This window comes from Acanthaster planci, linkage group LG01 (assembly GCF_054643075.1).
Source record: "Acanthaster planci isolate LZ-2023a linkage group LG01, COTS_SCS, whole genome shotgun sequence".
Lineage (NCBI taxonomy): Eukaryota > Metazoa > Echinodermata > Asteroidea > Valvatida > Acanthasteridae > Acanthaster > Acanthaster planci.
The window spans coordinates 6,381,299-6,405,718 of record NC_141777.1 but is presented as its reverse complement, the minus strand read 5'-3'; the positions used below and the strand labels follow the sequence as shown (position 1 = coordinate 6,405,718).

General features: G+C 39.3%; 2 protein-coding genes across 5 annotated transcripts; one reads left to right on the top strand and one right to left on the bottom strand.

The window, feature by feature from the left end:
• Positions 1 to 791: 791 nt before the first annotated feature.
• adck1 (aarF domain containing kinase 1) lies at positions 792 to 9,817 on the bottom strand. Of its 4 annotated transcripts, none has more exons than XM_022248015.2 (10): positions 9,607 to 9,817; positions 8,293 to 8,431; positions 8,022 to 8,105; positions 7,527 to 7,730; positions 7,016 to 7,174; positions 5,876 to 6,034; positions 5,151 to 5,267; positions 4,287 to 4,433; positions 3,484 to 3,681; positions 792 to 3,090 (listed from the first exon to the last, which is right to left on the bottom strand). In XM_022248015.2, exons 2-10 carry the CDS (start codon positions 8,398 to 8,400, stop codon positions 2,722 to 2,724), a joined length of 1,545 nt encoding a protein of 514 aa, XP_022103707.1. In that variant the 5' UTR covers positions 8,401 to 8,431; positions 9,607 to 9,817; the 3' UTR covers positions 792 to 2,721. The 4 variants fall into 4 exon arrangements, with proteins under 4 accessions (XP_022103707.1, XP_022103705.1, XP_087001902.1 ...); XM_022248013.2 differs by having other exon boundaries at positions 8,293 to 8,480; positions 9,607 to 9,816; XM_087145776.1 differs by lacking the exon at positions 9,607 to 9,817 and adding an exon at positions 9,419 to 9,544 and having other exon boundaries at positions 8,293 to 8,480.
• A 1,155-nt stretch (positions 9,818 to 10,972) lies between these two features.
• snw1 (SNW domain containing 1) lies at positions 10,973 to 24,404 on the top strand. The gene is made up of 15 exons (XM_022247991.2): positions 10,973 to 11,119; positions 12,874 to 12,931; positions 13,646 to 13,723; positions 13,929 to 14,090; positions 14,630 to 14,725; positions 15,565 to 15,671; positions 16,836 to 16,940; positions 17,670 to 17,739; positions 18,329 to 18,394; positions 18,546 to 18,662; positions 19,517 to 19,652; positions 20,495 to 20,594; positions 21,014 to 21,134; positions 22,447 to 22,610; positions 22,918 to 24,404. The coding sequence occupies exons 1-15, from the start codon at positions 11,103 to 11,105 to the stop codon at positions 23,126 to 23,128; spliced, it is 1,608 nt and encodes a 535-aa protein (XP_022103683.1). The 5' UTR covers positions 10,973 to 11,102; the 3' UTR covers positions 23,129 to 24,404.
• The last annotated feature ends 16 nt before the right edge of the window (positions 24,405 to 24,420 follow it).

The window sequence follows — 24,420 nt, the reverse complement described above, 5'->3', positions numbered from 1 at the left end:
CATATCTTGTGACATTGTTAAATTGTTGGTGCAACATGATTATGTTCACGCAGCTTGCTGAAAACGTCACCCACGTTGAGTGACTTTCAATTGGGCTCTGCACTCTAAATACATGTACATGTATGTCATTATTCATTCAACTCTTCAATTCCAACATTTTCCTCTATATACCGCTGGTCTTAATGCAGGTTTGGAGACTTCCTCCCTTGCGTACATTTGATTCAAATTAATTTGAAACCGACGACAAATGATGACGATAAAAATTCCATCTAGTCCGACTGAAGTTAAAATGCTCGACGATACGCTTGTCCTCCATTGGCACTTCGGTTTGTCCAATTGTGGATCCTCAACTGGCCATATACGGAACCAATTTCCCCAACGATTGGTAGTAGAACTGTTGATGCTGTTGGCAATTCTTGAGGAAAGCGGAATGAAAGCAGAGCTTACCATATACTTCTTCAACTGGATATACAGGTTTCTGTCTGAAAGCGTATCTTTATCTGATAATATTTAGATTGTCGAAAATTTCTTTTCAAAGGGGAAAATTTAGGCATTATTGTAATGGTGCCCATGGCACGTCAGCCGCACAAATTGTGGCCCGAAACGAACAGTTACTGCATGCCTGCCTGGAAAATTGTCGAAATAACTCGAGATGTTGCCCTTCCTTGTTTATTCCTAAGCACACACATTTAATTTCAAGGCACTGTCTCGGTGAAATTCTGAAAAAATATACCTTGATGACATGTTAGTAAATTAACCTTAATAAACGAACGGGAACAGCTTGTCAGAAGTCTGGAAATATAATTTTTATTTCTTGAATATACCAATGTTGGGAAGAAATGGGAATTTAATGGATAAAAAAACATCCCGCAATTATACTGCAGACATCCAATCAGCAATCGATTGTCGGCAAAACGTGCCATTATCAACTACAATAAGACTGATATTATTCATGTAACAGGTACAGTGGTTTCATGTACATGAAAAAAAATGGGTCCTGAAATACAGTTCAATCAATTGCCAAACACTGTGAAATAACAGAGAAATCCAAGCAAAGAATGGATACGCGTGCAAGCTAACCCATTGGTATGAATTCGTTGTATGCCAAGCAAAAGGACGTTAGCAGCTCAGGCACACAAGCATTTTGGAGATAAACGGTTTAAACGTTTTGGGGATCCTATTTGTAAATACAAAAATCACACAAGTCTGAATCTTAGATGGAAGAAGTTTGGTTGAAAATTAAAATAGCATTGTGACTCATTATAAATTAAAAACCTTGAATTTTAACAGTAATTTACTTTTTATGCTGACAACCTTGCGCTGGGAACTCCTCATGCCTAATAATATGTGCGGTAAAAGCAGCATGTTAACTCCTCCTGACCCTGAGTGCCTCCACACTTTGTCACACATGCTAACATCCTTATTCCGACAAAATGAAAAATAATCTTCCGTCTTTCATTTTATTATATAACATGGCGCACTGAGGCGACATACCAAATGAAGGATATTTCAAATTTTCAATGTTCTGTCAATTCCCCCCCCCAAAAAAAAACAACCTAAATTTTGATCTTTTGACCCATTTTTCACCCTTACGACCTTCTTCCGGGCATCCGATAAATCATTCTTTGTTACCTTAAATTTTGAGTGTGCCCATAGAGGTAGAATTGAAGGCATAAACATGCATTAATGAAGATTAATTGTTCATGGTCGATGAACAAGCCAAGGAGTCAAAAGAGTGTCACAATAAATATACACGTAATGGTTTTTTTTTAACTTTCTGAAAATAAAGTACTGAAGTGAATGCGTCAAGCACGAAATCTGTGTAAAAGGCATTAGCACCAGACCAGCAAGTGAAACAACACGAGCATATACATGTGCTCCATTCTTTTACACTACACTTCCTGGTTCAAATGACATCATTCTTGGGTACTCTATGGCAAGACTAACCTTTGTTGACCTTCTCAAATAAGGAATCCTTCGACCAACATTAACCACGTCCCCAGAAAGCAAATAAAAATCTCGACAGCAGCAATTTTTCTGTACAAGGCATTTTTGAGTAAAAGATCCTGAAATGAATCAAATGTTCTTCGATGCAATAACATACAAACAAATGCAGTTGGAGGTCCTGTAAATAAGCCCGTCATCATGCATATATAACATTTCACCTGTCTCATAAAATACAAAAACAACCAAAACCTTGTGCAAAATGGATACTGTTTGGTATGTGATGTTGACTTCTTCCAATAATGCCAGACAAAATATGGCCTCAATTGGCAACCTCTTGTTATGGTGAACTGTCCTGTGAATCATTCTAAGCAGCAGTCTCTCTATACATAATGCTTCTAAATATATTCTCTTTGATTGTCAAGTGTTCCACGAGCACGCCTTAGAAGAGGTATCCTGGCTACATTGTCCATTATGCAATTTGCAGCTCATGAAGATGCATGTTGTCTTGGATGACTACCATTCAGTGCATAAACCCAAGCTTAATGGAGGTGAGGTGACAAGAGGTGTTAAGAGAACAAAAAGCATGAGGCTTACCATGGGAACAAGAACACCTCTAAAATACCCACTGACCAATTAGGAAAGTCACTAGAAGCCAACCGCATATAACTGACATTTGGTGGACTTATTCACAACACACTAAATTGCACTTGATATTGTGCAAGCACAACATTACTGAGAGAGTGGTGTAATATCCAACCTAACAATCACCACACATCATAATGATAGTAAACTGATTCTTGACATAAATATTCTTGTCAGCCAGCCATAGGCATTGGTCGTACTCAGCCATAGGTATATCTCATAGACACTGATGGCCAAAAGACGAGCATGTTTGCGAAGTGTGACCCGAGCACGACACACCCAACCGGGACACTGTCTGCGGTCGTGCTCAGCCAGGGCGCGCACACAGCAGCGGGACATGTTGATGAAGGAGCTGGCACTCTTGCGACTCCTGAGGGAGAACTCGATGCCTCGGAGCAGGTCGTTAGTCTTGAGGAGAAGCAACATCTGCCGTGGGATGCGGTTCAAGATGCTAGAGATCTGAGGGATGTACAAAGCCACGCTTCTCTGGATTTCTTCATCCTGATTTGGGAGGAACAAAGCATCATCTGTCAAGAAAGTACACTATTTTTGATTCTTAATTTCCCAAACAAGAAAAAACTTGATATCTCCATTCAAGTAGAGACAAGTGATTGAGTGCATTTACACACCAATTTAACTGCCATTGCTACTTGGTTTTGGACACTTAGTTTCTTGTCTTGTCAGATTATTTCAAAAAACTTACATGCTGAAGAAGCATTTTTCTGATAATTCAAGAGCATTCGGTATGGGGAACCAAACCTCCACATACATGAGCAACCTAACAAGCCAGAACAAGAAACATTAACTAAAAGAAAAGTCACACAAGTCTCATTAGGACTGAGGTAGGGTCAAAGAGAGAAATTCTAATATGAAATAAAGTTGAGTTCTACTTACCTCTTCATTAGATGGAGCAACTCTGTCGATACCCGTTGTGACTACATCCCAGCTCCTAGCTGTCAGCATGCAGGCAAATAAGGCATACATGTCTCCTGCCCCTAATGCCTCACTGAATTTCTTGATACCGTCGATGTCAGCTGCTATGATGGACTGCCAGAAATTGGCATAATTCATCCGAAACTCATCTGTTAAGCTCTGTGAAAATCAACACAAAAATTCCAGAAAATGATATAAGAATGAGGTAAACATTTAGCAGAAGATTACCAATTGTTCTGGAACAAATTCATGTCTAAAGGGTCCAACGAAATAATAATATCCAATCACACTGTCTGTTTGGGGAACATTATTGAAGAATTGACCCACCGTGTGCCAAAATTTCAGCAATTTAAAAACCCTCCTGGAAAAACACGATGAACATATTATTCAAAAATTAAGTCCCAAAAGGCTTTCAATCAATCTCTCTTTCTTTCTTTGTTTTCTCTCATAAAATTAAAAAAAAGGTGGTCTGTAACTGCAAATATCAATGGAATGTAACAGAAAATTCATGTTATATGAGAGAAGTTTGCCGGTACACCACGTGAAATCAATCTCTTCTTTGCGAGAGGTGATTCTGAGAAGTACCGTTGAGAGTGAACTCGACATTTTGACTAGGATGCTCTGACTGTCCTCAAGAGGGATCAGGCATTTCAAATTGGGATTCATTGAGAATTTGATTCATAAAGCAGGTATCTACATTCTCAGCTAGAGTTTACCATAAATGAGCGCTTTGTAAACAAGACTATTAAGGTAAAAACACAAACCTGGTAGAGTCCATGATCCAGCAGGACAATTTCAGGATGACTTTGGGATGTCTTCCGAACCAACACATTGCCAGGGTGAGGGTCACAATGCACAAAACCATGGACAAAGATCATTTCACTGTACATCTTACCTAAAGCCTGGGTCACCTGTCAAACAGAAATAAACAAAAAACATAACGATGATACATATAGTTTACCAATATTGACTGCTTTGAATGGCACATAAAACTAGCTTCCAAAGACAGCCTTTACACTGTTCATTTTGCACAGGTGACACAAAGGAAATCTTAACTCTCCAGAAACAACCAAAGAGGGTTTTTAACCTTCCTAATAAATTTAGGACAGTTAAGAACACCTAACACAAAAATTAAATACTGTATTTTATACAAAAGGCTGAGTTGATGAGAGGCATCTTAAACCTGGAACATTCCAGTTGTTTCAAATGTTCTCAAATTTATTCATTACCACTTTACTTTGTGTTTTTCGCAAGAGCATCGAAATTCTACACTGAGGCACCAAATTTTTAGATTAGGTATGCATTCACGGAAACTAACTGAAATTCTCATTCAACTATCTCATATGCCAACCATAAGCAACTTTCTGCTAAAGTGTGCAAAGATTCTCTGCTTCTCAACACTGTTACAAAGTGGTTCTAGACAGAATTCTCCCACTAGAATGTTTCAAGCATTCAGAATATAAAGAGACTATATATTTTGCGCATAGCAGTTTGAAACTCAACTGTCCAATACCTGTTTGGCAAAAAATGTCTGAAATTTAGAACAATGATTGCCGAATTCAAGACATGCCAATGAATCAAACAGTGAGATATCAGACACACATTGGGTTCATAGTGTAATGGCCCACCTTGTTGACATCAATGTCATGTTTCTTCATATATTTGGCATCATCCACTCGTCCACCTTGGCAGTACTCCATTGTCAGCACCCTGGTTGTAGACAGATCCCAGTAAACTGTAGGGACCTGCAAACAATGAACATGTGCCACACCCAATCATTTCAATGATAACTCTATTGTGATGCATTTAACCAATTAACATCAGAGGAAATAAGAAACAACTTATTCAGAGCAAAAGACCAACTGTGTGCGCTCAGTCACGTGACCTACAGTGGGTATCAAACACCAACAAACATAGAGTCCTCCCATAGCAAAATGTGTCATATGTGTCATTAGCCGACAGTCAGTAAAGTACTAAGATTACTGATGTGCTGAGCACTATCAGCATTATTTTTAGTGAACAACATTTATGACACACTTTGCACTAAGGAAGGACGCCATGTTAGTTGATACCTGCTACCGGTCATGTGACTTAGATGGTGCAATCGGCCTGTTTCACAAAGAGTGTGTAAACACAACGTAGCAATGCAATGTGTTGCACAGATCAGGTGACTGGCTCAACCATCAGGGTGAAGTTACTGGAAGAAGTTACTTTTCAAATAACTCTCAAGAATCCCTACTTGTGATGTTTGACATAATTAACTAATTTGTCCTACGCACTGTCTTGATTAAAATGGAGCTTTTCGGCCCCAACAATCCCAGCAACAAGTTGTTAAAGGATGGAAGGTATAAACCTTGAGGAATTTGAAGTGACCCAGGAGACGAGCAGCTTTCTCTGCATTCTGACCTTCTTGTACAAAGTCCAACTCAACAGGCAATTTCTTCTTCATCTCCTCGCTCAGCCACAGCAGCTCAAAGTCAGGAAAGAGTCGTGCAGCAGCATGTAAAAGGAACTGAAAGAAATCATGTCCAATTGAAGTGGAAGGATCCATTCTAGATATGATCGTTTTAGAGACGTACATACCTCTGTGGGTGTCTCTTTGATGCATCAATAGATGAAGCAAACTTACCTCGCAAACTTGCTCCTTGCAAACTTTAAGCCGATTTTGAAACTTTCCAAAAAACTCCAGCCACAGTGGCACGCCGCTATAACAAACATGACGGGTTCCACGCTAAATGTTTAGTACAGTGGTAGTTCGGTATAGCGAATATAACTGCCAAACGTTTCATTGCCATGTTGAATAGCACCCTCTCTTGACTAACTGAAGTGCACTCTCTTCTGATACTACGATTCGCTGTTTTTGTGATGTTTTGCCGTTGCATTCACGTTCGAGGTTTCTAAAAATGAATCTGTAAACTATTTTTGTTTTTTATTAAATCTTGAGTTACAAAATGGATATTTAGTCTATCCTAAAAGTCGTGAAGCTACCGCTCAGGATCGATCTCTGATGCATGCTGTGGCGAATCTCGGTTGATTTCCAACTACATAATGTTTGGTAGGTTTTGTGCACAAAATATTGACAGCTAAGGATGATGTTCAGTACAGCCGAATGTTCGGTATAGCCGTTTTCAGTATAGCAACGTTCCACTGTACACACACAAATAAACAGTGACACACATGTATATAAATGGGGTGGGGGAGGGAGACACCAGGGACATGTCCTTCCTTCCTTAAGAGGAAGTCTGTGCCACAACTTCCCCCTCCCCCACGAGTGTGCATCCCTGGGTGTACCAAAGTTACCCTTTTGTGAATAAATGTCAAACACATTTCCTTACCAATAAACTTGTCAAACCGAATCTGTAATACAAGCCACGTCACTCTACAACATGCATGCTTAGTTTAGGGGTTTGTCAATCTTCCAGGAACTGACATATGGGTAGCCCCAACGTGATCACTCAAAAATTTGAAAAGCCTTCAGACAAGTTGAACTTACATCAATGGTTTTCATGTCCACATCAGAGTAAGCCTTGACGTAAGGGTGTTGAACTTTGACCGCTACCGACCTGCCGTCCTTAAGTGTAGCATGGTGCACCTGAGCCAGGGAGGCTGTGCCTATTGGCTTATCAGAAAAGTCCAGGAGCACATCATCAACCTGGTAGTTAAAGAGACAATAGTTTTTTTTTCTATGCAAGCAAATAAGATTCCAAGTAAAGCACAGAAAGTAGGCAAGGCGAAAAACAAGCAATAACCTACGAAGGGACTGGCAGGGAAATTTACGAATAAAAAATTGAAATACACACTGAAAGGATATTGGGATAACACAAACACCAACTTACAAACATAAGAAAGGTTCCAGCATCTCTCTCTTCATTTTGGGCAAAGCTTAGCGTTTGAGAGCTTAGAGTTTGTAGAATTAGAGTTTGTACTTCAGGCAGAGTACACCTACAAAACACAGGTGCCTCGGGCCTACAAACCACATTATTTGGCCTTGCTACCAAACATACCTTGCAATGTAAGTCTTCCTCAATGACACTTTTGATATCTTCCAGCCTGCTGCAAGGGGCATCATTGTGAAGCACCTTCATTGTCTCTACGTACTCCTTTGGGAGGAGGTAATCCAGCGCACCAATGTGCTGCCCTGCTTTGATGAAGATGCCGCCATTCTTGCAGCAAAGGCGGTAGAGTCTTTGGGCCGATCTGAGATGCACCTGATAAGTTGCACAACAAAATGATAACACATACCTATTCAACATTAAATTTCCACTTGTAACTTAGGGGATGGTGGCCTCAAAATCTAAAAAGGTTAAAGACTGATTTTGTGGAGTTAGCAAAGTATTTCCAAATGCTACTGTTTTTGTTCTGCTCATAAAATTGTTCAGAGGTTCTATCTAGTCTAGAAATTGTTCCAAAGGAGAGATGACCCTGCAATTTTCAGATAACACTGCAATGCACAGTGCACACTTACAATGGGCAAGGTTTTTTCATTTGCCAATACTCACCTTTGATTTGAGTTCATTATATCTCTCTGATTCCGAGTCCACTCCAAATAATGTGAATTTATAATCCAATGCCACAAATGCTGCCTGTGTAAACCAAAGACAGAGGAAAACAAATTATAATCAACAAATGAAGCAGAAATGAAAGTCTTACAGGGTGTCAGCCTTTTTTACTCTCCATCAAAACTGCCAAATTTCCTCCAGTTCAACCAATCAAAAATATATCACTAAAACGAAGTTATTATAGGTCTTCTATTTTTAAATGATTACATACACTGAAGAATGCCCTTCCAAATCTGACGGGAGCAAACGATGACCAACTTGACTGGACTGTCCTGCTGTTTTTGTTCAGCCATATACCAGAGGAACCCACCGTTGCCATGGTGACCAATGAGATGGGAACAACATATCCACTGTGACGAAAAGAGGAGTGCAGGATAGATGCGATTACCATATTCACATCTGTAGGACAAAATCAGGCAATATGTTAGGCAAAATGGCTGTATGCTTAACCGCAAACAAAACTGAAAAACATTGGTGTGATGTGGTCGGTTGAACCATGCTGACAAGTACATGTACATGTATGGCCAAGTCCAGCCACATGTACATGTACAGGTAAGTTTAGCACATTTTACCCTCTTGTAAAACACCTTCCATATTTGGAGAAGCATTTTAATATTTCTATTTGTTCAAGTATCAGAAAATCTCATAACATATATGAATTTCTTTAGTGATGATAAATTTTGATAAAACACTTTTACCTCCAGTCACATAAACAATTACAAGTTTGTAAGAAAATTGTTTTCTAATTTTGGGGCGCATTCTAAAACTGAGATGTTGTGCACTAGGAAAAAAATCACAAAATTAGGACAAAACAGAATTTCATTGGAAGTTTGTGACGGAAACCCAAAGTTAATAAAAGTGCAAACTGAGAGCTATTTTCACTTTTTGTGAAATTTTAATGCCTCTGATAAGTCACTGGAGGTGACAAATCAACTAATCAGACATGTATGCATGTCACCTGTCAGGTATTTTTCAAAGTAGGCCACATTTAACCTAGTTAGGCACATCAACTAAAGCAGATAAAAGTTACAGTGCCAAAGAAACCACGGAAAGAGTTCCATACAGACAACACTTATTTTCCCTTAAGTTAAAATGTTATAACAGCCGTCAGAAAGAGATAACATGTCCTCAAAAGTAAAATTTGGCTAAGACACTTCAAAAGTATTTACATAGTTAGAAAACCCTTTTTTTAAAATAAAGTCCCATAGTCAAAGGTTTGTGCACAAGGCCTCAAGTGTTGTCCGTATATGGAACTCTTTCCGAAATGACAACTGAACAGGCCTTGCAGTAAAGATAATTTTGCACTAAGCCTAATAAAATACAAAAGTTGTAAGTACATGATATAGGGTACAGACTGGCGGAAACCGGCCTCATGATTCATCGCCATGCGGGTCAGCGGCCTTTCGCTTGTCGTCGGATCAATTTCGTGAGAATTTTAATCCGGCATCATTACTAACGATAAATTTGAGATATAACGCATCCACGTATGAAAAAAAAATGAAGTAATAGGCCTAGGTCTACTTACAGCAGGAAGGACTTGCGAGCAGTTAACCTACAGTGAAAGTTTCTGTGAGTTACATCACAAAGCGGTATGAAAACTGTCGTCTGCTTCACATACTTGGATGAGAAGATGTTGCGTAATCGCAAGAGGGCGCTGTTCAATCAAGAGCTGCGTTTTAATCATAAGCTTAAGATTCCAGCCTGCAAGAAGCCGTGCGGAAGCTTAGGCCACATGGAGATACCCCCCCCCCAAACACATTGCGAATTATTTTGAATTCGACATAACAGGGCATAATCAAGGTCTCAACCCCAGTGAAGCTGAGACAGGCTTACTATGGTGGCCCTTAAGAAACACTAGTTTCAAGAAAATCTATAAGATTCGAAGGTTCGCACCGTTAGTGAAAGGAGCAAATAAGATTGAAATAGCAATTCCATTCAGTAATTTTATTAGACTCTGAAAATAGAGTTTATACATATTTATATCGGAAGGATAACATCTGTCCTTACACCGTTGGGAGACGGCACCAATCGTGGCAAGTTGGAGCGACAACTGCATGTCGTTAATTATAGGTTGTTATGGCCGGGCCCCCAAGCGATTGAACGGTTCGGAACATCTCAGCTTGAAGTCGACTTGAAGTACATAATCACCATGGTGATCAATAACAGATTACTTTTGTCAGAGCGGAGAGAACCAATCATACGACAATATTGGCAACAGGGATCGATGAGTCAAGGTTTCAACGCCCTCAACTTGCCAACCAACTGTGAACTGTCTGGCGATGAGATTTTACAAAAATAGATCGACAAAGCGGGACATTCAAGTCGAATGTCGATTGTTGAAAACTAATTGACTAGTGATGAAAGTCAAACTACTGTCCACACCCAAACTTGTAAAAAATGTTGTTAGTTAAATTAACAAAACTATTTTCACAGTTTTGTCAAAATGTTTATAAATTACAGTAAGTGTATACTCAAAATATCGGGAAGATGCGGATCAGACTCGGATGCAGAAAGACCGCAACGGATGAAGTGAATTTTAATTCTGATGGAAAACATTCTCATAAAAAGAAGGATATTTCGCCTAACAATCGCTACTGATAATCGCATATCGCTATACCCATCGCTGGATGGGATACCCTCATTAAGGACGATTTAGACGATTTTTGATAAATAAATTGGTCACTAGTGGGACAAATGACGTCTTAGAAGGTTTGAATGCTCCCCTCCTCCTTCCTGAGCTGGTGATGATCCAAAACTTGCTATTTTTAGGTTAAACTGCCGCATATCGAGTGATTCTGAAATAGATAGAAGTAGAAGAAAAGGGTAAAGGTGACCTCATCATTTTTTCTTTATTGACCAGTCAACCATCGTGGTGTTTCTTGACCATCGTACATTTAATCGATACCAATTTCGATTCCGAATATTAATACAACGGGATAAATGAAGGCATACTTATTCGATTCTTGAGTGAAATTTACCATTTGGACCTCGGAAAGGAAAGGATTCGTCCTGACTTGCGAAATGGTTTCCCTCGCAGAGTAAGTTGCTGAAATTATGGCCTGAAATTGTTGGAGATGTTTGCTTAAGTAATGATCTGTCTTAATTTACAATGATTTCTCCAACACGCCCCTTGAATTGAAACTTCTTCACGGTTACTCGACTGCTTATTTGGCACGTCCAGTTTTCGGACACGAACAAACACACATAGGCCTAAGGTACAAGCACACTGTACACACGTACGTCACTACATCATATAGTACGTGTTGTGTAGTATTCCTACTAGTACTACTAGATAATTGTAATTCACACGCCAGGCAGTCGGCCATGACGGCCTAGTGCACCTTAGCCTCACTAGTGTGGCACAGACTCTCACTCCCGATCCATCTTTAGCCACACATCTGTATATGCAATTTCGTGTCGGCGCACTGAACATTTTTTGCGCATCCCACTTATCATCATGGGCACAATTTCTTTTGCACACGGACATGATCCTTGACCTTTCCGCTTTCTAAAAACTATTTAATTTGAATGATTTCACTCACGTTATTCAGGTATTTTCCAGACATATGTAATACACGGACTGAGCGATAAGATACTACATGTACCAATGGGCTTTTCCAAAACTTTGGCAGCAGTTTAGATGTCTTGACATGGAACAGCCGTTGAAACGATGAGGGGTCAAATGACGTAATGTTCAACGACCTTATTTTAAAGCCCGTTAGATAAGCCATTTCGAAGTTTCAATCACGCATGCGCCAACCGGCCTTGACAACCCTTTTTTGGATAAACAAACTGCACCGTTCCATAGCAATGCACATTTTGCAATGGGTAGTAAGTAAGTTTTTCGCATTCCCGTTCCGATTCACATCGAATTGCGAAAGCAAAAGGACGTGTGCCTTGAATATATAACAGGTGACACAATTCATCTAAACTGTGTCACTTTATCTGTTCATCTAGCCCTATGGCCGATTACATGACATTTGTAAACAATATGACTTTGGCACATGCTGGGCACATCATGCACACAGGACCTCTCTGCTGTAGTTGGGCCGGCCCAACTCCAGCACTCTAGTTGGGACTGATGCTATACTTGGGGCGTAACAGCGTCAATAACATCAACTGACATCAGGACATGAGACATGAATATCCTGTCATAAGAAAACGAATGAAGTCACATCCAGAGCTCGGCAGGAAAATGAAACATGATGCTCATGAAGATTGGAGGATGCCATCTTTTTTTCTCAACACTCTTGAGAAGCGGCTCTGGAGCTGCATGAGCAGCACCGTCATTTTCATACTTAATCAATAGTCCACAATTAAAATTTCAAATACATTGTAAATGTGATGTATTGAATATGATATTTAAAACCTTCCTTTTGCTGTTACAACTTACAGTCACAGCCAGTCAAAACTTCCTTCCACTTCTCCCTCTTCGGTACATAGACATACAACTATCATATGTCATTTGACTGAGTGGTCGGACAACTTGGTGCAGATTGCAGCTTTGCATAGGATTTTAATCTGTCTAGTCACACATCGTTTGCATCATTTTCTGACACTTTATTGATACTTCTGCACACTAAACAGCATGACCCATTTGTTTTAGACTTTTGCAAAATAACATTTTGTGCATAATTCTTCAATTTGTTCTTCAAATCAAGTTTTTAGCAAAACTTTAAAAATCTTGGTAAAACCTTCTCAATGTCTCTTCAGCTGTCCTGCATGTATTTGTCAAGTCTATACATGCACGCAGACGTGAAATTTATAAATTATTATCCATCTCTTGGTCCAGCATTCTACCTGCACCAAAGCAATGGGGTCAGGAGGAATTTGAATCAGACAAGCCTCAGGTGAGTGCAAGATACATGTATATTACTAATTTTTCCCCTATAAAGTAAACCTTTGACACTAGGGATGCTACTCCTGAAGTTTTATAATGACTCCTGTAACAGCTCCATGTATAAGTACATACTCCTTACTGAACTGAAGTAGAAAGGGTTGAGTTGACAAATGCCGTTGATGTTGTGTGTTTGATACCCAAGCAAAGACATAGCTTACATGTTTGGCTAATTTACTTCATACTCTTTGCCAGATTGATATAAAGCTATGTGCATGCAGTGTGTGCCAGTCAAGGGAGATTGCTGAATGGTATAATTAATCTTCTTGAGGTATTCATAGATGAAGCCCATATCTCTGTGCCTAACAGAAGGCAAAACACATTGCATGGTTTACCATGACTATTCGAAACCATCCTCATTTTAACACCAGCAGATTCAGAACTGTAAATTGTAGCCATTAGGATTAATAAGAAGTACAAAGAAATACTAAAACTTTGTTTGTATGCCAGGATTTTAAGTTGTGGTAATGTAAAGTTATTGAAGTTTCAGTTGAAAAGTAGAATTGTAAACAAACAGTCCACTCATTTTGGTTTTTTGTGTGTGTGTGTGATTTTTTTCTATAGTCATTTGCTCAAAACAAAATCAAATAGAATATAGGAAAAGACATTAACTTGGCTGCAGTATTGGACAGTGACAGTAATTGTGTTGCATTCTTGATGTTTTCAGCTAAATATTGTATCGATTTCAAGAAGCACAGCACCACCATATGGACGAAGAAAAGGATGGGTGCCCAGAACACCAATGGTGAGTTTATGAATGGCATAGTCGTGGAGGTTTTGAATTCCAAGAATTATTCATAAACAAATCCAAACCAATTGATTTCAGCTGTAGCCGAAAGCAGGACAGATAAACTTAACCTATTGTAATATTTTCAATTCAGATGCACTCCCACCTTTTTTGGGAAGAGGAAAGTATCCGACTTATTTGTGTTTTTGTGTTCACTTGGAAGGATTTTGGCGATGGAGGGGCCTACCCAGAGATACCGGTGGCTCAGTTTCCGATGGACATGGGACGTACCCAGGGCAAAGGGAACTCCATAGCCAAGACTGTAGATGCAGAAGGTCACGTCAAATATGATGCCTTAGCAAGGGTTGGACATGGAAAGGACAAGGTCAGTTTCCAATTTTTTGTTCATTTATTTTTATTCATTCCTGCACAGATATTTGTCCAACCTCAATTACTTTGAATGTCATAATGGTTACTCTTTTGACCTCATTTTGTTGTTTAAGAATGTCAGATTAAAGTTAAATATAGCTTGATCTCACATGTTGGTTCCCCAAAATCGAAAAAGTAATATGAAGTTGGTTTCCCAAAATTGAATAAGTAGTAGAAAGCTTTCCAAATTCGAAAACTTGGTGTAGAGATTTTAAATTGTTTCCCATTGTTAAAAGTTGAATTGTGTGATCTTAGAATGAAGCAATTTTAAAACGAAAAGTGTAAAGATACGTGTGGATACTGAATCCAAAGAATACTTACTCCAGAAGATTCTTACACAGGTATAATGTTGGTGATAATTTGAGATAAAAAGTTTCACTTTATTGTTTTGTGGGTATGTGGTTGTTCTGTTTTTCATTCTTTTTTCTCATTGATATTTTTTTCCGTCAATTTGAAATAATTCCCTGAAAGAATCTAGTTTTTCTTTTCTTTCAGGTTATTCATTCCAAGCCCCAGGATCTGGTGCCGATACAAATCACCAATGAAAATGATCCAGATCTACAGAAACCAGACGAAGAAGAAATTGAAGATGTAAGTTGAAAGGGGAGAATTTATGATTTGAGGTGCAGCAGAGCATTTTCACTGGAGCCTATGAAACAGATGAATTCGCAAACCAAGCAATGTGAAGCTGCACTAAGAGTAGTCAAAGATAAAAATAGATTTCATTTCTGTACTTGCTGACAAAAAATCATTGCACTGGTCCCAGAAGACGAGCCACGTGTGATTTATAGAGAATGCCTTCTGAGAAGAATTTATTGAATATTTCTTTTCACCTGCATCAATTATGTTTAGCCAATTGCACCTGATATGACAGCATCAGGTGAATAGACTTCCCAGGGAGGTTAGATGGTGTAATGTGCACTGATGATGTCACATTTAGTTTACATGTGCACTTGTGTATGGAGCAGGGGAGAGGGAGGCATGATCCACTAAATACCACAAGAAAGCACACTCGTAAACACAGTGTGGCGTCATCAGTACAGCGGCCTATTGAGACAATAAATACAGACATCAAAGATCCCCTACATGTGGGCCATTCCTGCTCCTTCACCTGTACACCCTACTACATTACAATATCCCATGTAATTCAGGGGCCTTCCATTTTTCTGCAGCATTTTCATTAGCGTTCAGTGCATACATTTTTCTCTAAACCCCTTTCCTTTCATGAAGCCTACAAACTGAAAAGGACAAAATAGGATTTCTGAGCTGGGGAATTGTTGTCATTGTAACATTTTGAATGTCCCCTGACTACCTTTCAAAGCATGTGGTTTGTATGCTCATGAAAATGATGCGGGAAAAAGGGATGATGCTTTTAATACAGTGAAGACAGACTGTTGCACGTGCATGTGCAAAATCATTTTTATACTCAGACTACTGAGAAGACCAGGCAGGCTCTGGAGAAACTGGTACAGTCCAAGATCTCTGCAGCTATGCCTGTGAGGTGTGCAGAGGAAAAGGCACCAGCTCAGTATATCAGGTAAGTTTAACCTTCGACCTCATGGAGCTCACTTGTTGATTGTGCTCGAATCTGGATACAAACTGGAATGCTCATGGATTGTCCTTTGGTCATTAAAGACAACCAAAAATGTAGTTTTACTCATAGCAAAGTCATTCACTGTGCATAAGTCCACTAAGGTAAAATCAAATTTCTGGTTTGAACAAAGACCTGTCACTTTTAGTTTGCATGAATATGATCTGTACTTTGACAAATTTATGCATGCACGTTTTGTTGTGAAAAAACTAAACTCAAGTCTCTTTGGGTTGATTTGGTATTTCTTTGGTATTTCATTCCTTGTACATGTAGCGGTCAGTTTGTTGTAATAAATAATAAGGCCAAGAAAAAACAACAGTTTTGCTTCTGATAACATGCCTCTCAAAGATAGGATTGGTAGCTTGGAAACTTTTTGGGTCATTTTTTTGTGCTTATTGAATGGCATGAATGGGGATGAAAACTTCCAAAAATTGCCACAAAAAAGTGATAAAACCTTGCAATAATATTTGTAAAAATTCCTACAGTTGACAATTCATAAGAATTATGGACAATTCACATCACTATGTATGACGGCAAACTGGCCAACAATGTCTGTGTATTGCATGGTAAGCATCCATGATGCATTCAAATGGGTAGGCCAGGCGACAAACCTTGTTCCGTGGCAGGAAATTTTGTGGAAACACGCTCATTTCAAGTACGAGCTAAACAACTTCAAATTAAGCTCGTGGACCCAGAAAAAGAATGCATAGACAAGAGACCAAGTTCTTTGAATTAACTTGCAGAAATCTTCTTGCAACATTGATTTTTTATTCGACATGCAGCTGCAGGGTTGCGTGCGTGTACGGCTGATGTAGTATAATACGGCTATTTTGACTGGAATGTGTAGACTGGTTGCCACATTTACATCACATGTTCTTTAGCATGGGCACATCCTGGTGGGAACCAGCGCAGTGTTGCTGTAATACATTGAGCTTTAATTTTTAATGTTTTTCTAACTTGCCGATAAAAACTTTAGGGGTGCGCCGAAAAAGTAGGGTCATACAAGAAACCAGAAGCACAAGTATTTTTTGGTGGCCTAAATGGACTGGAGGGTTATTTGTGTTTCTTCACTTGTCTTTCATGGCTGCTTTCACTGTGAATTGTTTGTAGATACACACCATCACAGCAAGGTGTGGCATTCAACTCTGGCGCCAAGCAGCGAGTGATTCGTATGGTTGAAGTACAGAAAGATCCCATGGAACCACCCAAATTTAGGTGAGTTGGTCCAAGCATGGTATTAGTCTTTGTTTGTAGATACTGGGTAGAAAAAACATCAAATCCAGAGTGTAACCAGACTAGTTTTGGGGCTTTCATGTAACTATGTATGGATTGCAGCGAATCTCTCAATCCTCAGCAAATGACCAACAAGCAAAATGTTTTCGGTTTAGGCTACCCACCCAAACTTGCCTCAGACAGTAGCTTGATGGCAAGCCGGATATTCACTGGGCAGACAGTGCAGTTCATTACCTAATTAATTCAGGAAAAACTAACACTTCATAAACCTATCAAAAAAAATTCAAGAATAACTCACTGCTTAATTTTAATGGTCTCCTAAGTTTTTCAAAATACTTTCATTAATAACCACTTATTTCAGTAGCATAATATCTGTTTTTTTCCTGAGTCTAAACATTACAACATGATGAATCACGTCAGAACTTTGTTGCATTTGTGCATAAAATTTGGCCCGGGAATCCAGTACAGTGTATTTTTGGCCTACTTGTGAAGTCAAATTTGTTGCTCACTTTTTTTTATGCAGCATTAAGACAAGTGAGACTTTCACCTTAGTGTAGTCCAAGGTTTTCTAAGGTTTTCTGAGATGCTCTCAAATTGTCCAATTTGCTTTTAACGTCGTTTTGATCGTCACACTTCGTATCCTTTCTTTAAGGCAAGGAAACTTGAAAGATCATTCTTGGCTGTTGTAGTTTATTTCCTTGAAAATTTCAGGACAAACAAGAAGATTCCTCGTGGCCCACCATCTCCACCAGCCCCTGTGATGCATTCTCCAACAAGGAAGGTGAGTCCAAATCATAACTAATGTCCTATTTTGCATGAAAAAACCTCACACTTCTTTGTTTTTGGTGAAGCAAACCTGAAGTGCTTGAAAGAATGAATGAAAAGGTTTAATCTATACTCAACCCTTCCTACTGGGAATAACAAGGTAGACATAGTTTGCTCTCCAGTCACAAATCGGTCAAGTAACAATTTCAGTTGTGCCCAAATATGCAACATCTAGCTGGTACCATTCGCAGCTTGATAATGTCACTGATGTAAAACGTAAAAATAACAACAGTTCTTAGAGCCTGGCCCATCTTCAACTAGTTGACTGGTCAAAGGTCACAGTGCTTACTGGATATATGATCTGACCGGTGATGCATGAAGCAAAGCAAGGAAGCAGAACTTGGTTTCATTTCTTTGACCTTAAACACGTTTAGGGGTTCAGGTGACATTTATGGTCATTTCATTTAGATCCGTATAATCCATATTGTTGGTAACTGTACGTTGGTCGAAATCTACCGAATTCATAATGTTAACATTTTTTGTTTGTCTGACCTCTGTAATTCTCTTTATTGATGCTCTAAGATTTTTCCTTTTTTACGCTTCAGGTCACTGTGAAGGAACAGCAAGAATGGAAGATTCCTCCTTGCATATCCAACTGGAAAAACGCCAAGGTAATTTGAAAACACTAATTACTCTTTTTGCATTATCTTAATGGGTATTGGGGTAAATTTTCAATAAAGGTTTTGGCAGCACTATTTTCTGTAGAGTGAAGTTACTTCTTCCTTTGACACAAAGCTCCTCATTATATCTTATTGGTAACAGGGCTACACTATCCCACTCGACAAGCGACTGGCAGCGGATGGCCGTGGGTTACAGAATCCTCAGATCAACGAGAATTTCCCCAAGTTGGCTGAAGCCTTGTACATTGCTGACAGAAAGGTAAAAAACACTCTCTAGCCGTGTCACAAAATGGCTTCCAGAGCTACAGCTAGGTATATTGTCTATGCGTCTCCATGCATTTCCAATGGAGTGAAGACCTAGACCTAGCTCTAGACAAGAGATTCGGATGCAGCCTCTGTTGTACATAACATGTATCCAAAAAACAAGTTTGTCAGGCTGAAAGTCACTTCCCTGTGACCCTTGTTACCTCTCGTGCGTTCATTGTCAGAACACATTTCTAACTTTCACCTCTTCAGAGAGAGCAAATTGTTGTTTGCTGTCTGTCACAACTAGCTCAAAATGTTGACACCTGGCTCCCAGTGCACATTAGACACTGAGACAGTTTCAAGGAAACTTTACCAAGTGTGTTAACCTCACTGACCCGAAACCTTTTTTAACTCCACGGCAAACATTACAGTTTTTGTCTAAGAGCTTATCAAGGTCTATGATTAGTTTTGCAAGCAGGAGAATAAAGCATACAATAATTCAAACATTGATGTTTTCAAGCACCTTACATTGGTATTGTAAGTCCACTACTCCGAGTTCAAGTCCAACTCTGAATCTAAATATTCCAAGTTTGAGTTCAGGTCTGAAAAACCAAAATGTATGGCCAGGACAGAAATGTAAGCTTAAATTTGTGACGTGGATTGCATTCGGGTCACCAGCTAGGAAAAGTTTTCAGAATGTTTTGTAAGAACAATTCTTGACAGGTTGGAAACAATACAGAAATATTGCTTTGGTTTCTTCTTATACCAGACTTAGGCCAGGTCTTTGAGTCGTTTGGCTCAGGCTCAGCCCTGATACATTCAGTGTATAATTTGAAGTGGCTAAATTATGAATGATTTAACCAACAGGCTCGTGAGGCAGTAGAGATGCGTGCCACCATGGAGCGAAAGCTGGCTACCAAGGAGAAGGAGAAACATGAGGAGAACCTGCGTAACCTGGCTCAGAAAGCCAGAGAAGACCGTGCTGGGATCAGAACACAAGCAGGTGGGTGTGGTCTGGGGGGGGGGAGTGTCGAGGAAAGCCATACACATGTAGCTGAAAGAATTTGGGTGGAGTGCATTGAGGACATTAAACAGACACCAAAAAGATCTGTTTTTTAAAAGTGCTCAGTTGAGAATTGAGCTGAGCAAAGGATAATATTTGCTTAGCAAAAATGATGTGATGAGCAGTATTGTTGAACTCTGTTCTACTGATTTTCACTTAGCATATAAATTGTGTCAACGTTTTCTTTTGCAATCCAAGGAAGTAACAAAAGACCATAGCATAAGCATGTTTTCTTGTTTAACTCTAACCACCGTACACCCTTTACATTCCCAAAGGAGTTTGGGTAAACTTTGGCAGGATTAACAAAACGTATGACCCAGTCATAAGTACTTTTTGTGGAGCTTGATGGCACTTCAAAGTGTGATACAAATACCATGGCATTGGTTTCCTGCACAGTGGAAGATCTAGAGTGTCCAAGAAGGTGGTCTCTAACTACTTTTACTAGAAATTTGTAGGCAAGTAGGGTTAATGAAGCTAGTAAGCAAATAGTGTTATTCTCCTAATTGATGCGCTAACAGATAAAAAGTTAAAAAAACCAGTGATATTCATTATACAGCATTAAGGCCGAGTTTCACACTTTCCATGATACCCTGACCTGTATTGGCTTCCACTTTTGGCTGTCGCATAACATAAGGACATTTTATATGACAATGGTGACTTTAATATGACAGTTAATTGTTTACCATGTGGTGTTACTAAAAAAAAAAATGAAACTGTGAATCAGGATGCAGTCACTTTTGAATTCCATTTAATCACTGGCTGCACTTATTTTACCCTATCAGAGGCTGATGATGAAGCAAGAGAAAGAGACAAGATTCGTGAAGACCGACACCGTGAGCGACAGAGGGATCGTAACATCAGTCGAGCTGCCCCTGAAAGACGGTAAGAGGAACTTGGCCTCCACTTTTGTCCCACTCTAACAGAATCCAGACAGTTATATTTCATCATTTCTGTCCAGTGATCTTTTGCTGCTGAGTTTTCCATACAGAAGGTTAGGAGTTCTTGGGGTGGTATTTTATGATGCAACTAAGCCCCGAATTAATTGTCAACAGAAACTTTGCTCATTTTGTAGAGAATAAGCAGGAACCATAGCAACGAGTTCACCAATTTCAAGGCAGAATTTGTCCAAAAAATCTCACAACGAAAAGCTCCCTTCATACATATGCATTATTACTTCTTTACCAAGTAATGTGCATTCCTTGAAAACAAACGTGCAATAAAAGTGCAACTGTCCATCAGTCAGATAGCACTTGATTGTCAGCTACTAAGCACATGTGTACTTTTTTACCTTGTTATTTCAGAGCCAAGTTTGACAAGCAGAAAGAGAGAGACATCAGTGAGAAGATTGCCCTTGGTTTGCCTAATGCTGGAGGTCGAGCTGATGATATGCAGCATGACCATAGACTCTACAACACGTCCAAGGTAATTGCTTGTCTTTCCTCAATAGACAGAAAAGTGAGACAAGTCAGTTGTTTAGAGCTGCTGTGAATGGACGATAACTTTTGTAGCGAATTGAGATTGTCCAAACTATTTTCTGAAATCACTCTATCCTCATGTTCCCTTTATTCTCTCTTCTAATTAAATCAAGCTTTGGCTTTTAACAACATGTAGAAGAAGTGATTTGCTGCAGTAAACGACAAATAATAAAATGTTTTGTGCCAAAATTCACCCCACTTAATACCTTCAAATGTTCAAAAGTTTTAAAAAATGATGTATTTAATCACTTCCTGCCAGACGACCCGTTTTCGGGTACATAGGCTTTATATGCAGAGCGGGGGAGCCCAGAACTGGGACAAGAGTTGGGCCTTATAACAAAAGACCATGCTCAGCACAAAAGACTGAGCTGCTGGGCATTACAGACATTTTTTCGCTCTCAATAGTGGAGATAATCCAGCCTTGTTTTGAAACAGTATACCATGGTTTGAGGCATTGAGAGCGAGCGGATTACCACCGGGGACAAAAGCTCTCCACCACCACAGTGATGAGCCACACAGCACCCCTGCACGCTAATCTGGCCCCTATTGAAAAGAGGTCAGCAGTGCACTGTGCTGGTTTCGGGAACAAAAGAATCTTATGTAACACCGCACAATCTGGGCTCTTTTTCCAAGGCTGCAGGCCTGGCTGAAATATTCAGGAGTCAATGAATTTTACCTGTCAGCTTTAGAATAGTGCCCAAAGAATCCTTCATTTTGGTATAAACGGCCATTAAATGAAATGATGAATTTTTGAAGAATTTTGAAAACGGAAAATCATGAAAATGACCCAGCATCTTGTCCTGCTCAAGAAAAATCCACCCGGCAGCAAGTGGTTAAGGTTTACATTTTAACTTATAATAATAATTTAAACAAAATCATGCCAATTGTGCCGGGGAGAGAGTTTAATGCACTTTCCACAGTTTTGATGTAAACCATCTGCAATGGTGAAAAACATTTTTAGGTGGCCTACAACCCAAATTCAGTTACCAGACAAATGGGGCCCCCTGTATCATGGCATTATGTACAATTACTATAACTGGTAAGCCAGCATCACAGTTTGCTTAATGCTGCAGGATATATCTGCTTAAGACAAATAGGTTAGTTACCAGCTAACACATGTGATATATATTGTGGGTGACTGGTTCTCATGTGGGTTTTTCTTGGCACATAAATATGCTGTCGATCCAGCCAAATGTCTGGTCTAACTCATGTGATATCCAATGGTTATATATCTCTGTTTTTCTCTCTATGTATCACAGGGTCTGAGCAGTGGATTTGCAGGGGGTGATGACGAATCTTACAATGTGTACAGCGAACCGTGGCGTAAGGACCAGAACATGGCCAGTAGCTTGTATAGGCCCAGCAAGAATGCCGACAAAGACGTGTATGGGGATGACCTAGATACCCTCATCAAACAGAAGAGGTAGGCCTTGCTTTGGGGGTAGGAGGTTGGTTATAGAAACAGATCAGAGGACTGGAATTTCTAAAAAATGTCTTTCTGCAGTAGTTGAAACTTTTTCCTCTTTTAGACCAAGGAGACATTTCTCAATGCTCACTTATGAAATGTTTCTGGGTAGTTCACGCTATGACAACAAATTCAGATAATTATAAAAAGAAACATATTTTAGTGTTATTTCTCGTTTGTCATTTAATGAGACCGTTTATTGATATTTTGCAGAGGAGTCAATTACTTGATTTTATTATCCGTGCATTTTCCTCATATCATCCAGGTTTGTTCCTGACAAGGATTTCAGCGGCACTGATCACAGTCGTCGTCGCAGCGGTCCTGTCCAGTTTGAACGAGAGGAAGAAGAGGATCCCTTCGGTCTGGATAAGTTCTTGAAGGATGCCAAGAAAGCTGGAAAACGACCGGCAGAGGGAGGCAAGTCACGTGATCATGACGACCACGACCGAAGTGGCAAGAGAAGAAAGGATTTCTAAGCGGCATCAAATCTGATATTTGTCATGAAGCAAAGGGAAAACAAGGGCAAAGAATTTTTTTGTTTTTGCTTTTTCCACTGTCCTGTATTTACTTGAGTACATGCAAATCAATTTTTGAAAACATTTGTATTCACACGTACAAATGCAGTCAGTGATTGATGGTCCAGAGGATTTGTCAGCTAAGAACTGGAGGACCCTTGAGTGGAAATTCAAAGTTCTGCTCTTTTCCTGATTTGCTAGTTTGCAGAGGGTAAATAGTCAGAACCAGAAGTTTCAGTGATTGATTAGACGCTCATTGCAAATTTATCATTTTTGATTAAGTAAGATGCAAAACAACAATACCATTTTTTCAATATTGTTTCATGTCCTTACTACGTTATATCCAACAAGAATGAGACTGAGGGGCCCCCCAAACATGTCCAATCGCTATACACACTCTAGACTATTGTTACCTAACACATCCCCCCTAGATGTCTGAAAAGAATTTCTGAGATTCCAGTGAGACAATGACCAACACAAAGCATGGGGGTTCTCTCGGCCACATATCTTGCTTCATTTGTACTGCATACCTGCTAGTGTAATTGCAAGGGAGATCTGTTCCCATTCACATTACCATTTATTTTCATGTCGTACATTTTTCACTGGATTAGAAAGCAAGGAATGTTTTCTAGGGCCGGCTCTTCTAGGATGCTGACAAATGAAATTATTAAGCTTTTTTTTACTTTTGTCCTTAGATGAAATAAAGGGTAGGTTTTGAAAAATCTTCATTTACAGCAGTGTGATTTGGCTTTCAAGAATTTGATTAGTTTTATTTCTCTCATTACAAAAAAAATCGTGATTTTATATAAGATCCGTTCTCCAATGAAAATGTGTTGTGCATCTTTTATTATAAATAGTGGTATGACATGTACATAAGCATGACCTTTAGTTTGCCTAACATGAAACCATTTGGGAATATTCTAAAACAATCATTTTAGTTCTGTCAATTGTTCGTTTAAGTTGACTTTGTTTTGCAGTGATATGTATATGCTAATTCCTTATTAAGTAACATCAGTGAAGAAAATGTTACAGTCCAGATTAATATGGAGTAGCCTGAAGTGCTGTAAGTTTGAAATCTCGGAATCGATTGTTTACTTAAATATAAAACTCTAAAGGGAACACAGAGATGACATTTAAGGATGACACCACACCTTCATCTTGACAGCCAACTCAATCCATTTTTGCTAACAATTATGTGTAAATGCTTTTCTTGTGACAAATAAAAGCTCCAACTCTATTATCTGGTGTTGTCA